This window comes from Mustela nivalis (genome assembly GCF_964662115.1).
Source record: "Mustela nivalis genome assembly, chromosome: Y".
NCBI lineage: Eukaryota > Metazoa > Chordata > Mammalia > Carnivora > Mustelidae > Mustela > Mustela nivalis.
In genome coordinates, this window is record NC_139041.1 from 30,769,358 (window position 1) to 30,782,621 (window position 13,264).

Below are 13,264 nucleotides of genomic sequence, written 5' to 3' on the forward strand. Positions count from 1 at the left end.
TCGGCACACACCGGCTCTGGCAGGGACGCGCTTGAGCTCGCCTAGATGAGGGAGGAGACACGGGGGGAGAACCTTCCAGACAAACCAGCATCGCAGCAGACGATGGCAAAGGCCAAGAGCCAGTTAAGGCTGTTTGCACAATGGACAGAAAGAAAGGCAGACACAGCGTGTTCCTGTGAGTACGACACCTCTGTCAGATGACAACTGCGACCCTGGGAATGCTGAGGACTGAACTCTGAAAAGCTGACCAAGCTCCCAGGGCACAGGAAGGGGCACCCTCAGTCAAGAGCAGAGAGTGCAGCATGCACCGTGGTGGCATCAGGTTGTAATTCTTTTCTCCTAAACACCAGCCACTGAAGATGGGAAGGAGGACGGAACTACCCCCCCCCCCCAAAACCCTGGAGGGAATCAGCTGGGACATCCTGGGATTACACTAGCACAAAGTCAGTATCATTAGAGCAGCAGCAGGCCTGTCCTTCCAAGTCCAGAGGTTTCCTTTCCTAACTTTCATTCAAGATTCAGGACATCTAGGGGCAGCTGGGTGGCTCAGTCAGTTAACGGTCCAATTCTGGATCTCAGCTCAGGTCATGAGTTCAAGCCCCACTTTGGGCCCGATGCTGAGCCAGCGTGGACCCTACTTTAAAAAAATAAAAAAGGTCCATGGGATGGCTCAGTGGGTTAACCCACTGCCTTAGGCTCAGGTCCTGATCTCAGGGTCCTGGGATCAAGCCTTGCATCAGGCTCTCTGCTCGGCGGGGAGCCTGCATCCCCATCTCTCTCTGCTTGTCTCTCTGCTTACTTGTGATCTCTGTCTGTCAAATAAATAAATAAAATCTTTGAAAAAAAAAAAAAGGTCCAGAACATCTAAACATGAAGAAAATTTAAAAGAAGGGACGCCTGGGTGGCTAGGTAGGTCAAGCATCTGCCTTTGGCTCAGGTCATGGTCCCAGGGTCCTGGGATTGAGTCTGGCATCGGGCTCCTTGCTCAGGGAGGAGTCTGCCTCTCTCTCTGTCCCTCACCCCCAGCTTGTACTTGCTTTCTCTCTGGCAAGTAAATAAATACAATTTAAAAAAAAAAAAGAAAAGAAAATTAAAAGAAAAGCTTATGCGTACCAAAAAAACCCCCACACAGTTGTTTTAAAGAGTGACATATTTGACTAATATAGTCAGTTTCCCAGAAGTTAGGGCTTTTGAAAAAATAGGCCTGCTTAGAAAAAAACTAATAAAACTCAATATATTCCACAATAACAAAACATGTCACTTTCAAAATTCCAAGTGGCATACACAAAACTAAGCTTCCTCTAAGCTTCCCCTGATTCCCAAGATGGACGACAGTGTAATTCTTAGGAGAATTACCTTCAAGCAATGAGTAAGTAGATTACATGGAGCCAAGCAAAGAACTCCAGAGACAGGGAAAATCAATCAGCACAGCCACACCACCAGAAATAAGATTATTATATGTTTTGGGCTACTGATCAATCATTTCCTTTATTTCCACTTTTTTCAAGATGATTTTAAGGATTCTGCACCAAAAAAGCCATCACTATACTTAAAAATTTATAAGCATACGTACAAAGAGCACAGATAAACATCTATGTGCTTGAAAACCTACAAACACGCACAATTACCCTAAACAGATGTGGCTTCGGTTTCTGCCAGCCGCAGGCAAGGAAGCACCTTCCCTTCCCCAGAAAGTCAGGGGGGCTACCCACCCCAAGGCTCCCGTCCCTGTCCCGCCCTGCCCGCCACGCTCCCTGGCTTTCCTGGCCCCCAAGCAGAAGAGACCCTTGTCCTGTCCCTCAGATCTGTCGTGCAACAAACGGCACCTCCCTCCTGACACCACCCGCTGGGACTCTGCACGCATCCTGACCTCCCTTTCTTCCCATCTAACTCATGAGTCTACGTCCCATCCCCTAGAGGGGAAAAGCAGTCCGCCGTAAAAAGATTATAATTCATCAATCTGATAAGGGCAGCCCTGCTAATGAAGACTTAATGTGTAACCCTCCTGGCCAACGTCTTCTGCACCTGAAGCATGGCGGTTTAGGAAAGGGCGATTCAAGTAGGAGGAAGGTGGGAGCCCTGACATCACACCAGCGGCCGGGCCCCTGCCCTGTCCTCCGGCCAGCCCTACCCAAGCGCTAATTACCTAGACTGGGGATTCTCCTGCCTCTGCCTTCCCTCTCCCTGGCTTCCAGGCAATCATCTACAGGGAGAAGGCAAGGCGGGTGAAAATTAAATTACCGTCTGAGAGGAAAAGCTGAGGTGGAAGGAAGCCAAAACGATGGCAGGCAGGCCTCGTATGTAATAAAGGTGCGGGGAAGAAGCCCGTGCTAGTGCTAATTGGGTGCCCGCAGTGATGCTTTCTGCGAGGTCCATCATCTTTCCCTCCCATACGCATGGAAGCTGTCACATACTCGGTCTCCTACAGCCAGGTGTATTTGTGAGAAGGAAAACTGTGATTTCAGTTGCTAGAATGGCCTCTCACAGAGAGTGTGATCCCAGGAACGTGTAAGGGCTCACGCGCAGCACGGGCTCACTGCTCGCGGAGTCCCCATGTCCGGGGGGGGGGGGGGGGGCAATCCTGCCGCGGGCAGCTGCCTCCTCCGCCCTCCAGGGACCTGCGCTGACCGGGTTCTGCCCGAGGCCCACCTCTGCTCCAGACAGCCAGAAGAGGGAAGGGGAGGGCAGGCTGCAACCGCAGACACCACCTCCCCTGCGTCTGATGGGGCAGAGCCGTCACAAGGTCGCGCCCAGCAGTGCAAAGCTGGGAAACGCAGTCCCGCCGGTCGTGCGGGAGGAGGAGAATTGGACCACTGCGGTGAGCAGACGGCGCCCCGGCAAGGCCTCCAACTGCCGCAGAATGGAGCAGTCCCAAAACAGAGCCTCCTGTCGTTGGGATCCTCAGCCTTCATCTTTCCTACTACTTGCACTTCCCAAGGCACTTTGCTAAAATCCTGTTTTTCTGAATATCACATTGATCTGAAAGAGCTACCCTTCGTTAGTATCAGGAAAACGAGAAACACTATTAATAAAAACAAAAAACAAAACCCTGATAGATGGGGCACCCGGCTGGCTCAGTCAGTGAAGTGTGAGAATCTTGATCTCAGGCTCCTGAGTTCGAGCCCCATGCTAGGTATAGGATTACTCAAAAATTAAATCTTAAAAAAAAATTATGGAAAAGAAGAAACAATCGCTTCCAGTGTGGTGTAAAGAGCACAACCAATGTATCATTGTTGGGCAATAGATGTGCATTTTAATTAAATGCCTTCCTTCAAACACCATACTGAACTACCAAAATCAGTAACAGAATCCTCACGAGACAATTAACATGTTGCCACACAAAATCTAGATTAAAGTCTTTCCACAGTGAATTGGTGGTTCAAATTTTTTAAAAGATTTTATTTTCAAGTAACTTTTATACCTAACACAGGACTCGAACTCACAACCCTGAGATCAGGAGTTACATGCTCCACTGACTGAGCAATCCAGGCCCCCCAGTTTTCCAACCCCCCCCCTTTTTAGGATTTTATCTATTTATTTGTCAGAGATTGGGAGAGCGGGTGTGAGGGAGCACAAGCAGGGGAAGGGGCAGAGGGAGAAGCAGGCTCCCTGCCAAAGAGGGACCATCACGACCTGAGCCAAAGGCAGCCCTTTACACAATAGAGCCACTAAGGAGCCCCACAGTCGTCCAATTCTTTTTTTTTTTTTTTTTTAAGATTTTATTTATTTATTTGACAGAGATCACAAGTAGGCAGAGAGAGAGAGAGGGAAGCAGGCTCCCCACTGAGCAGAGAGCTGGATGTGGGACTTGTCCCTGGACCCTGGGATCATGACCTGAGCTGAAGGCAGAGGCTTAACCCACTGAGCCACCCAGGCGCCCCTAGTTGCCCAATTCTCAATGAAACAGAATTAAATAGTGCAGAGGGAGGAAGGGGAGAAGATAAGGAATCTAAATTTCCTACAGCTAGTTTTATATTTCACCTCCTATAATTCCTATGATATTGTAACAGAATAGGAACGACCCTGGTTTGACAGGCTGAGGATTGGAGACTGAAAAGGGTAACAACAGAGTCAAGATCCAGCCTGAAACACAAGCATTGCCGCTTAACGCCAGTGACAACCTTCCCCACACACTGGAACCTCTGAGGCTATCATACGGCGGGCAGTGGCGACCACTCCCACTGGGCTGATCACAGCAGGCATCCCCTGAACTGGCGTACCTCACAGCAGCCTTCAAATCTGTCCTATACTGGAAACTCAATTCCAGTCGAGGTAAGAGTTACCGTCTGACAAAGACAGGATGGTCCCAGAAAGAAATCTCGAAGCTATGGCCTTACAGGACTCCCTAGGGAAGCCGCCTCAGCGGCCCTCAGCCACACGCCTGCAGCTCCCAAAGAACGCTTGGGTCACCTACTCTTAAATACTGCCAACGACAAGGGTCACGAGACATTCAAGGACAGCCTTCAACAGGGAAGAGAAAAGCCCAAACAAAAAAGCAGCAGAGCTCAGAAACTCAATCTATGCAGAAAGAAGACTTCAAAAAAAAAAAAAAAAAAAAGGCAGCTTAATTATCCTCAATTAATAATCCTATCTTCTTTAAAAGAAGAACCCTGAAATAAGATCAGTAAGAGATAAAAAAGGAACATTTGGAACAACAAAAACTTTGGAATTTGAAAAAAACAGCATACATTTAAAACTCAATGTAAGGTCTGAAAGCTAAGGCTATAGAAAACTCCCCAAAAGAACAAAAATATGGGGCGCCTGGGTGGCTCAGTCGGTTAAGCATCTGACTTCAGCTCAGATCATGATCCTGGGGTCCTGGGATCGAGCCCTGCTTCCAGCCCTGTGTCCAGCCCCTGAAGTGTCCAAGGTCGAGCCCCATGGGCTCAGGGGAGAGTCTGCTTCTTCCTCTCCCTATGCCCTTCTCCCTGATTACATTCTCTCTCAAATAAATAAAATCTTTAAAAGAAAGAAAAAAATAAAAAGAAATGAAATATAAGTCAGAAAAAATGAGCACCAGTCCAAAGAGCAAGAAACACGAAGGCCTGCTGTCCCCACAGCAATCCTGAGCATTGATGGGGAGAACGAGCTCAACAGAAACTTCTCCACCAAACGATCCATTCACTGTGCAGATAAAACGCCGTTTTCAGAGAGAGAAGGTTGTTAAAGCCTACCCCCTGTGTGTTGGAATATATTAAAAGATTTTTCACAATTGGGGAGGATTTGGAGGCTGAGTCAACGAGAAGTGTGGAAGAAATAAAGCAAAGAAACAAGAACCTTGGTGATTGGAAAACTTGCACAGAAAAATAACCAGTTTGTACCACCAGGCTCAGCATCGATAGCACTGGCCGTCAAAATAATGCAAACACCGAATACTGTTAACTCTGTGGTTCTCAAAGGGGGTGATTTTGCCCCCCCCCCCAAAGAGACATGTGGTAATGTCCAGAGTCAGGTTTGGTTGTCACAACTAGAGGTCAGGGAAGCTGCTCATCTTACAATGCACAGAGCAGCCCCCCCAAACAAAGAGTTGCACTTGACCCTTAAGCAACACAGGGGTTAGGGGCACTGATGCCTCATGCAGTCAGAAATAAGTACGTAACTTTTGACTCCCTCGAAGCTTAACTACTAATAGGTGACCGTTGGCTGGAAGCCTGTTAACATGACCTTGGCATGTTTCATGTATTATTACATACCATATTCTTACCATGAAGATAGCTAGAAAAAAGAAAGTATGATTAAGAAAATCATAAAGAGGGGCTCCTGGCTGGCTCAGTCAGTAGAATGTGCGACTCTTGACCAGAGGGTTGTGAGTTTGAACCCTGTGCTGAGTGTAGAGATTACTTAAAAATAAAATTGGAGGGGTGGTGCTGGGTGGCTCAGTGGGTTAGGCCTCTTCCTTCGGCTTGATCTCAGGGTCCTGGAATTGAGCCCCGCATGGGCTCTCTGCTCAGCAGAGAGCCTGCTTCCCCGTCTTTCTCTGTCTACTTGAGATTTCTCCCTCTCTCTGTCAAATAAATAAATAAAATCTTTATAAAATAAAATAAAGTAAAATTAGAAAAACATAAAGAAAACCATAAGGAAAAGCTATCTATAGTACTTTATTGTATTTATTGGAGAAAAAAAAAAAAAAACCATATGTAAATGGACCTGCATAGTTCAAACCCATGTTGTTCAAGGCTAAACTGTATTTGACCCACAATGTCAGTGGAGCTCAAGTTAAAAAACCCTCTTCTAACCAAAGATTCTAACTTCAGATTTGAAGTGTGGGGTGGATGGTGGGCAGGTGCAGAAAAAGGCTAACTCCTAGTTTCCCTTGTGGTGGGAAAGCAACAGTCAGGAACAAACAGAAGTAGCAGCAGCAGAGAATGTATGCAAATGTCAGAAGCCGGCAGCTTTATAAAAAGCTTCCGTCGCTGTCTCCAGGGAAGGGGAAATGGCAGTGGGGAGCTGTTGGTATGATAACAGGTCCCGAAGAACTATTTGATTATTTACACTGTGCCAGAACCACTTTGATATAAATGAAAACAAAACTCAAAAAGATACACTAATATTTTGTTCCTTTCCTTCCACAGTAAGTAAAAATGTTGCCTTGACAGCACACAGAATCTACCAGGCCTGGAATATTATTTGCCTTTGATGTGAACGTGTTAGTCCGCTCCGGCCAAGAGAGAGAGAGAATCCCAACCCTGCCCAGCGGGTCTGAAGCACAGTTCTCCCTTCCCCATCCCAGACGTGGAAAACGGTCCCTGACAATGCCCTTGGGATTTAAAAAGAAGAACCCAGGTTAAAAATTGTTACTGTTCTGCTACAATTCAGAAAATCCTGCCCAGAACCATCATATTTGTTTGAACCTGAAACTAGATTAGTCCAATTATTTTTTTTACCCTATTGTCTTTTTAAGACACATTCCCCAAAGAGAAGCCATAACATTCGCATCAGTAAACAGAAAAGGCTCCATCTACCGCAAGACAATGCAGACTTTTGTTCCAAAAAGGTAACAGAAAAACAATTCTTCCCGAACATAGCAATGTTAGATGCTGCTTCTGTTTTAATAAGACCAAAGAGAGTAACATGGGACCCTCAGCTCTTTCAAAGTCCTTCATGTGAGCACAAGTTTTTAGCTTGGAACAGGGCAGCTGGCAGAATTTCTCCTCCAAGTGTTGCCCCACTCCTGACCACAGTGTTTCAAAGGAAAAGAAGACTTGAATAAAAAGTCCATTTAGCCTTTCAATCCTTAAATTATCTTGCTGAATGTTTACAGGGCTCCCTGTGTACAAGAAGAAAAGCCCCAAAGAGGCCCTAAGGAATCCACAAACCCAGGTGTATTTGCATTCAGACACAAAACAGCTTTGGCAAGAGGGCAACTCCAAGCTGCTTTCCAAATAGACAAACCAGCCCTTTCCCAGCAGGGGGCCCAGCTACGTGGCAGTGGCCGTGGCCGTTAGAGAGAAAGGTAAGTTAAGGAATCCCAGTTCACTGAGACAAGGTGAAAACGACTATTTTTAAGAACACTTCATTATCATGCTATGCTACATTTAGCTCTCCAGCAAACCAGCTTTCTTTTTCCAAAAGACTAATGTCAGGACACGTCAGGAAATACAACTGCATCGGGAAGTGCAAATCCAACATGGTGTGGAAGTGTGGCGCACGGCTTACGGTCACCGCTTTAACCGCACAGAAGCCCACATGGGGGTTTACAGATGATGCTCCGGCTCAACTGACATCTAGAAGAATCCTCGACCGACTGAACCTCACAGGCACCAGACCCGGCGGGGTGATGTCACACTGCCCGACCTCCCACTCCGGCCCCCAGCGCACCTGCGGAGGGCCAAGGAAGAAGTGGACCGCCTGTGGGAGGCAGAGACTGGGACAGGGTGACACAGACACCAGGGAGCGACAGCTGGCAGACCAATGGAAAGGGCTTTCAGCACATGCAAAAGAAAACGCACCTCTTTTTTGTTTTTGTTTAACCATACTAATGATTCTGAACATACAAATGAGTCTTCAGAATTACAGTTATCTCAACAACGCCAGTCGGCCGCTGGCCTCAGCAAGTGTCGGGGCTCTCCCCGCCAGGAGCTGCCACAGCCACCAGCACACCCCCGGTCCACGGGGTCCCAGCCTCGGTGGGCAGTCAGCCGTCCAGGATCCTGGAGTGCACACACTGTCGGGCTTTCACACAGAGATCGAGCAAGAGCTACAGACAAGGACACATCTGCCAGCTCCAAATCCCCTGCTGCGTTCATCACATCCCTTGTTTTCAAAATCTTTACTGATCTCTGACAAAGAACTCGGCTGTTGGGGACAAATACCAACAGGTGAGGACAATAACGGGTCCTGACCAAGGCTGCGACTAGCTCCAGGCTCTGAGGTCACCTATGACAGCGACTCAGCCAGGTCCTGTAAAATGGAGCCCCTGTTTGAGCCATTAAGGAAGGGACCTCCTTCCTCCTCCGATGGTGCCCAGCGCCTCCCACCCCCACCCACACCAAGGGCCAGTCTCTGCGCTGGGCCTTGGCCGTCAGGAGCTCTGGCTAATGGTTACACAGGACATTTGCCACCTGGCTGTGTAACCTCCATTCAAAATATGTGCCCTGATTCCCTTCCACCCCACCCTCAGTATCCAACTAGAAAGGACATTTAAGGACTTTGTCTCCTATCCAGAGAAACGTTTAAATGGCCTGAAAGCCCCCAAGCGGGAGAGTCAGGCTGGGGGCATCTCAAGCCACAGCCCCCCTGTCCTGCTCTAGGACAGCAGTGTTCCTCACAGGCAACCCCAAAGTCAGCGGCTGCCCGAAGGAGCCACCCATGGGACCACACCAGGCCCAAAGTAACATCTTCCTTGGCGCTGCTGGCGAGGCTCTGGCATTCTTCAGGGAGGGACTTGGCGAAAAGGAGGGTCTGGAGCTTCATTCCTTCCCCCTTGAAGAAACATTCCTCGGACGGCAGGGGGCCTACTGACACCCGGCTGGTGCACAGAATGCTCCCTAACGAATCCCTAAGGGCTCATTTGAAATTCTAGGCCCTCCAGTGACATTTTAGAGATCAGCCCCCCCCCCCACCACTGATGTTTCTTTCACGTTTGCTGAATCGATGGAGAAAGGAACAGCGACCACATCCATCCATAGTATCTGATTATCCGGGTCCCGGACTAAACCCACATCAAAATGAGGCCTTGGAAATACTAAGCAGTCAAAATCTTTGTGGCCTCTTAGGACACCGACATCCCTTGGGCTCACTCTGGGACAGGAGCACGGAGAAACAGCAACATCGTGTTCTGTAGCCCCAGTAAAATGTCAAAAGAGAAGCCAGCGTGAAGGTGCTGAGCAGATAGAAATCTGGGTGCCACCTCTCAGCAGAGGTCTGGTGGGACTTCACACATGCACTTCAAATTCCAAGAATGCCACTCCTGGGAGGGTAAGTATCCCTTTCGACTTCAAAACTAGACCCAAAGAAAAGACCGTCCTTACCCAACGGCCCCACTGAAGGCTCATAAAACACAGCACTCAGGAGTTCCAGCTTCATTTCCTTTCTCCTGCTACAAAAATGCAGATGAAGCAAGTATTTGTTTGAGTTTTACTATGTAAATAAAGCCTATTATCAGGGTCAGCACTTGGGAAGAAAACAACCCCTCAGGAAAACCTTTCAAAAGGCCAGTGTCTTCACAAAGAAAAATTAACTTGAGTTTTAAAAGCTAAAATCCTTTTAAAAACTAAAGTGCTGACACCGTTAATCTAACAAGGCCAATTTGGCCCGCAGGTAACACCTGACAGACTCTGGAGACTTTTGTTGGCTGTCACAGCTGGTGTGGGGGTACCGGGGGCATCAAGTGAGTGAGTGGGGCTAGGGAATGCTTCTAAGATCCTACAAAGCACAAAACACCCCCCCCCCCAACAGAGAATGATGCAGACGAGCAAATCAGTAGTGCCAAAATTGAGAAATCCTCCCGATGGATGTGATACAGTTACTTCACACGACACTGCAAGTGTTTGCAGGGGACAGCAGATGGAACCGAGTAGAGGGGAAGTGGGGACATTTGGGATCAAGAGCTGGTCCTTGGAAGCCTTCTCATGACCTGCCAGGTTTGTGACCTCAGCGCACGTCATTTCACTTCCCTTTGCTTTAGCTGTTGCATCTATAAAATGGGCTGATAAAATTTCTTGATCTGTAGATCACGGGTTAAATCAGCCTTGTTCTTGGCATTGCTTACAGTTCTAAGATGTGCACCCTATGATGCTTCCAAGTCAGACCCCTATTATCATAAAGTGTGTCACCTTACAGTCATTCAAGCTACCCCACATCAGATTCTGTTACATAGAAAATGAGTTGTACAATTTCCCAGGGGTCTTATATACAAAATATTTAATTATGTTTTTTTAAGCCAAAAAAAAGTCCAATTTTTTTTTAAAAGCCCCCCAAAGTCCTATTGGAAAAATTATAATTTGAGTTCCACATAACAACAGCTGTTATAATGCGCCCCAAATATTTTTTAGTAGCTACCAAGAGAGAGTCAAAACTTGGATTAATCCAAATTCTGCAGGTGGAACAATTTTTCCTAGCCTCTATTCCAAAAGCGTATGCCCATTCTTTAAGCGATTCTAAATGGACACACTTTCCTTCACCCTTTTCTAATAATGTGACAGTTAATTACCAGCTGTTGGAGTGTAAGCAAGCATAATTGATCATTTAATCCAAGAGAAAAGACAGGCATGTGAAATAGTGCCAATTCCATGCAATGCGGAGTTCAAAATCTATAATACACACGTACATGAGTATTGATCTCTGCACACATATACAAGTGTACATGCAAACTCAGTACAGAAGGCCCAAACTACCCCGAGTCCTTTTCTAAACCAATCAAAGAAATCACCAAGTTCCAGTCACTTTGCAGCATCTTGAGAAAATAGCAGCAGTTTAAGGAACGGATGTACGGGCCTCTTAGAGAAGAACCCCAAACATTTTTATTCCTGCAAAATTCTACAACTCCATCTGGAAAGGCAGAGAGAGCACTTACGCTGGTAGTAGCCTACCCACAAGCAACTTATCCAAAGAAAAACAAAACAAAATAAACAAACAGACCAAAACACCTTAGTAAGTACCATGAAAGCCAACCAGCAGGCCAAATCAGGAGGCGAAGGGCCTCACATGCCCCCAAAAGGCCCTGATACGTGTTTTCTGGGTTTTACTGCCCACCTACCACACTCTAGACTGGGAAGAACAGGAGTTCACAGAGTGAACAGGAGGCCACTAGGATGTTTAGAACCTGGAGTACCCAAAGAAAGGAGGAGGTGCTCTGGGATCTACTTCTCCAGCCTCTGGCTAAACAACTGAATTTCAGAGTTTAAAATGACCTGCAACTTTCTTATATGGAGTAAAGACAGAAGGCACGGTTTCACCTTAACTAATGTTTTGCAACTTATTCCTTCATTTGTAATAAGTCTGAGCAAGATACATTGAATTGTGTGTACACCTCTTTTTAAAGGAAATACATGAAGCGCTAAGGGTGTTAGTAATTTACCTGCTATCTTTTAAACTTTTACTATCAGGAATGTCCTCTAAAACCTTTATTAAAAAGGCACAGGGTAATACACTTTAGTACACATATACGCAGAAAACTAACCTCCCTGGGCAAGCTGGACACACTTTGCTCACCATCTTTTCAAAGAACCCAATTTGTTAATGGGTTACACATTAAACTTATAGCAACGACAGCCTCTTTCCCCAGTCAGTGCACATCTAAACAAGCCTCCCCTCAGAGTCTCTGGTTTTGTGAATACAAAAATGATAGAAAATACAGAACAGAAAAGTTTGGTATCTCATTCGCTACCTCGCACAACAAAGCCACACCACTTCCCAAATTCACGGGTGGGGTGAGTTAGGAGTGATCTTACACTTTCCTCCCGGTAGTGAAGCAGGAAAGTAGGGGAAAAACCCGGCAAGTCACCTTCAAACTCCTGTAGTCCCCAAGAATTTCTACATTTTAAAGGGAACTTTGTCCCTAGGAAAAGCCTGGCCCAACCATCCCCAGAGAAACGGAGGCTTTTAACCAGAAGAAAACAGGATGATAGGTTTGTTGTTTTGTTTTCAGAGCTCTGTGCAAGTTCAGCTGGTCAATTTCAAGATCGATTGCTGTTTATATAATTCAAAGTCTAAAGCATCCACCTTCCCCTACCACAGACAACGCAAAACATTTCCTGATGAGACACATTAGAAACTTATTATTGGAGCTCAAATCCCCCTTTGAAAAAGGACACTGAAAGTTTCAGTACGTGTCTGCAGGTCCCAGAGCGCCATGGATCTAGGGCTGGAAGCCGAAAGTCAGTAAATATTGATGGGCTGATGGGAATTGAGAAGCTGAGTTGGCGACAGCTGCTCGTCTGGGTTTCCTAGTGATAAGGGAACGGACTGGTTTAAGGGGGTGCAGAACCAAGGGCCTACGGTGACAAACACAGGTGGGGACGGTTCTGTCCACCCCCCTGGCACGTGGGACTGTTCCTTGGGCAGCCCCCAGGTCAGTCCCACAGGTGCAGACCGCCGCCGGCAAAGCCGGGAGTGACAGGGGACCCAGCCAGGCCCCTTCTCGAAGGGGGAGGGGAGGGGACCCGGAACAGGAGCCATTTAAACTCTATGCGGCGCTGGGAATCAGCCGCCGCAGAGCAGCCGGAACCACGCACCTTTGCGTGTCCTGGGGACCCCGTCCCCGCAGGTGACCCAGGCACACTAAGGCCCCCGGATTGGGGACACGATTGGCCCGCTCCTCCGGCGCACCCCCACACCCAACGAGATCCTCCGCCCCGCGCCGACCTCAGGGCTGTCATCGTGAGGGTCCCGCGGCCGCCTCACCTTGGTGATGACCAGCGGCTCGCCGTGCTCGCGGCCGCCCTTCAGGGTGAAGCCCCACGGGGCGCCGCCGCTCAGCTGCACCTCCACCAAGCGCCCGCCGTCGGGCGCCCGCGCCTCGGCCTCGGCCGGGCGCTCCGGCCGCGCGCGGGGCTCGGCGCCCTCCATGGCTCGGGACGCGGAGCGCGGAGGCGGCGCGGCCGCTCAGCCCCCAGGGCCCGTCCGGCCTGCGCCCATGCACTCGGGGAGCCCCGGCCAGCCGACGGCGAGGGAGGGTTAGGGCGCTCCTGCCGGCGCCGCCGCCGCCGGCCACCGGCAAACTTGCGCGGCAACTTGGGAGGAAAGTGCCGGCCGGGGCCAGGGAGGGAGCTGGGCGCGGGCGGCGCGGCGCGCGGGGGAGGGCGGGCCGGGGAGGGGCGGGGCG

The 13,264-nt window shown here is 48.6% G+C and overlaps 1 protein-coding gene across 2 annotated transcripts in view; it reads right to left on the minus strand.

The window, feature by feature from the left end:
* The window catches only part of LOC309856856 (protein Shroom2-like), a 130,828-nt gene extending 117,655 nt beyond the window's left edge, over window positions 1-13,173 (minus strand). The window contains exon 1 of one of the 2 annotated variants that reach the window (XM_082718530.1): window positions 12,844-13,173. In XM_082718530.1, coding sequence (XP_082574656.1) covers window positions 12,844-13,008 — 165 coding nt within the window. In that variant the 5' untranslated portion in view covers window positions 13,009-13,173. The remainder of the gene's footprint in view (window positions 1-12,843) is intronic. The other variant, XM_082718529.1, reaches the window with a different exon arrangement.
* Between the last annotated feature and the right edge of the window lie 91 nt (window positions 13,174-13,264).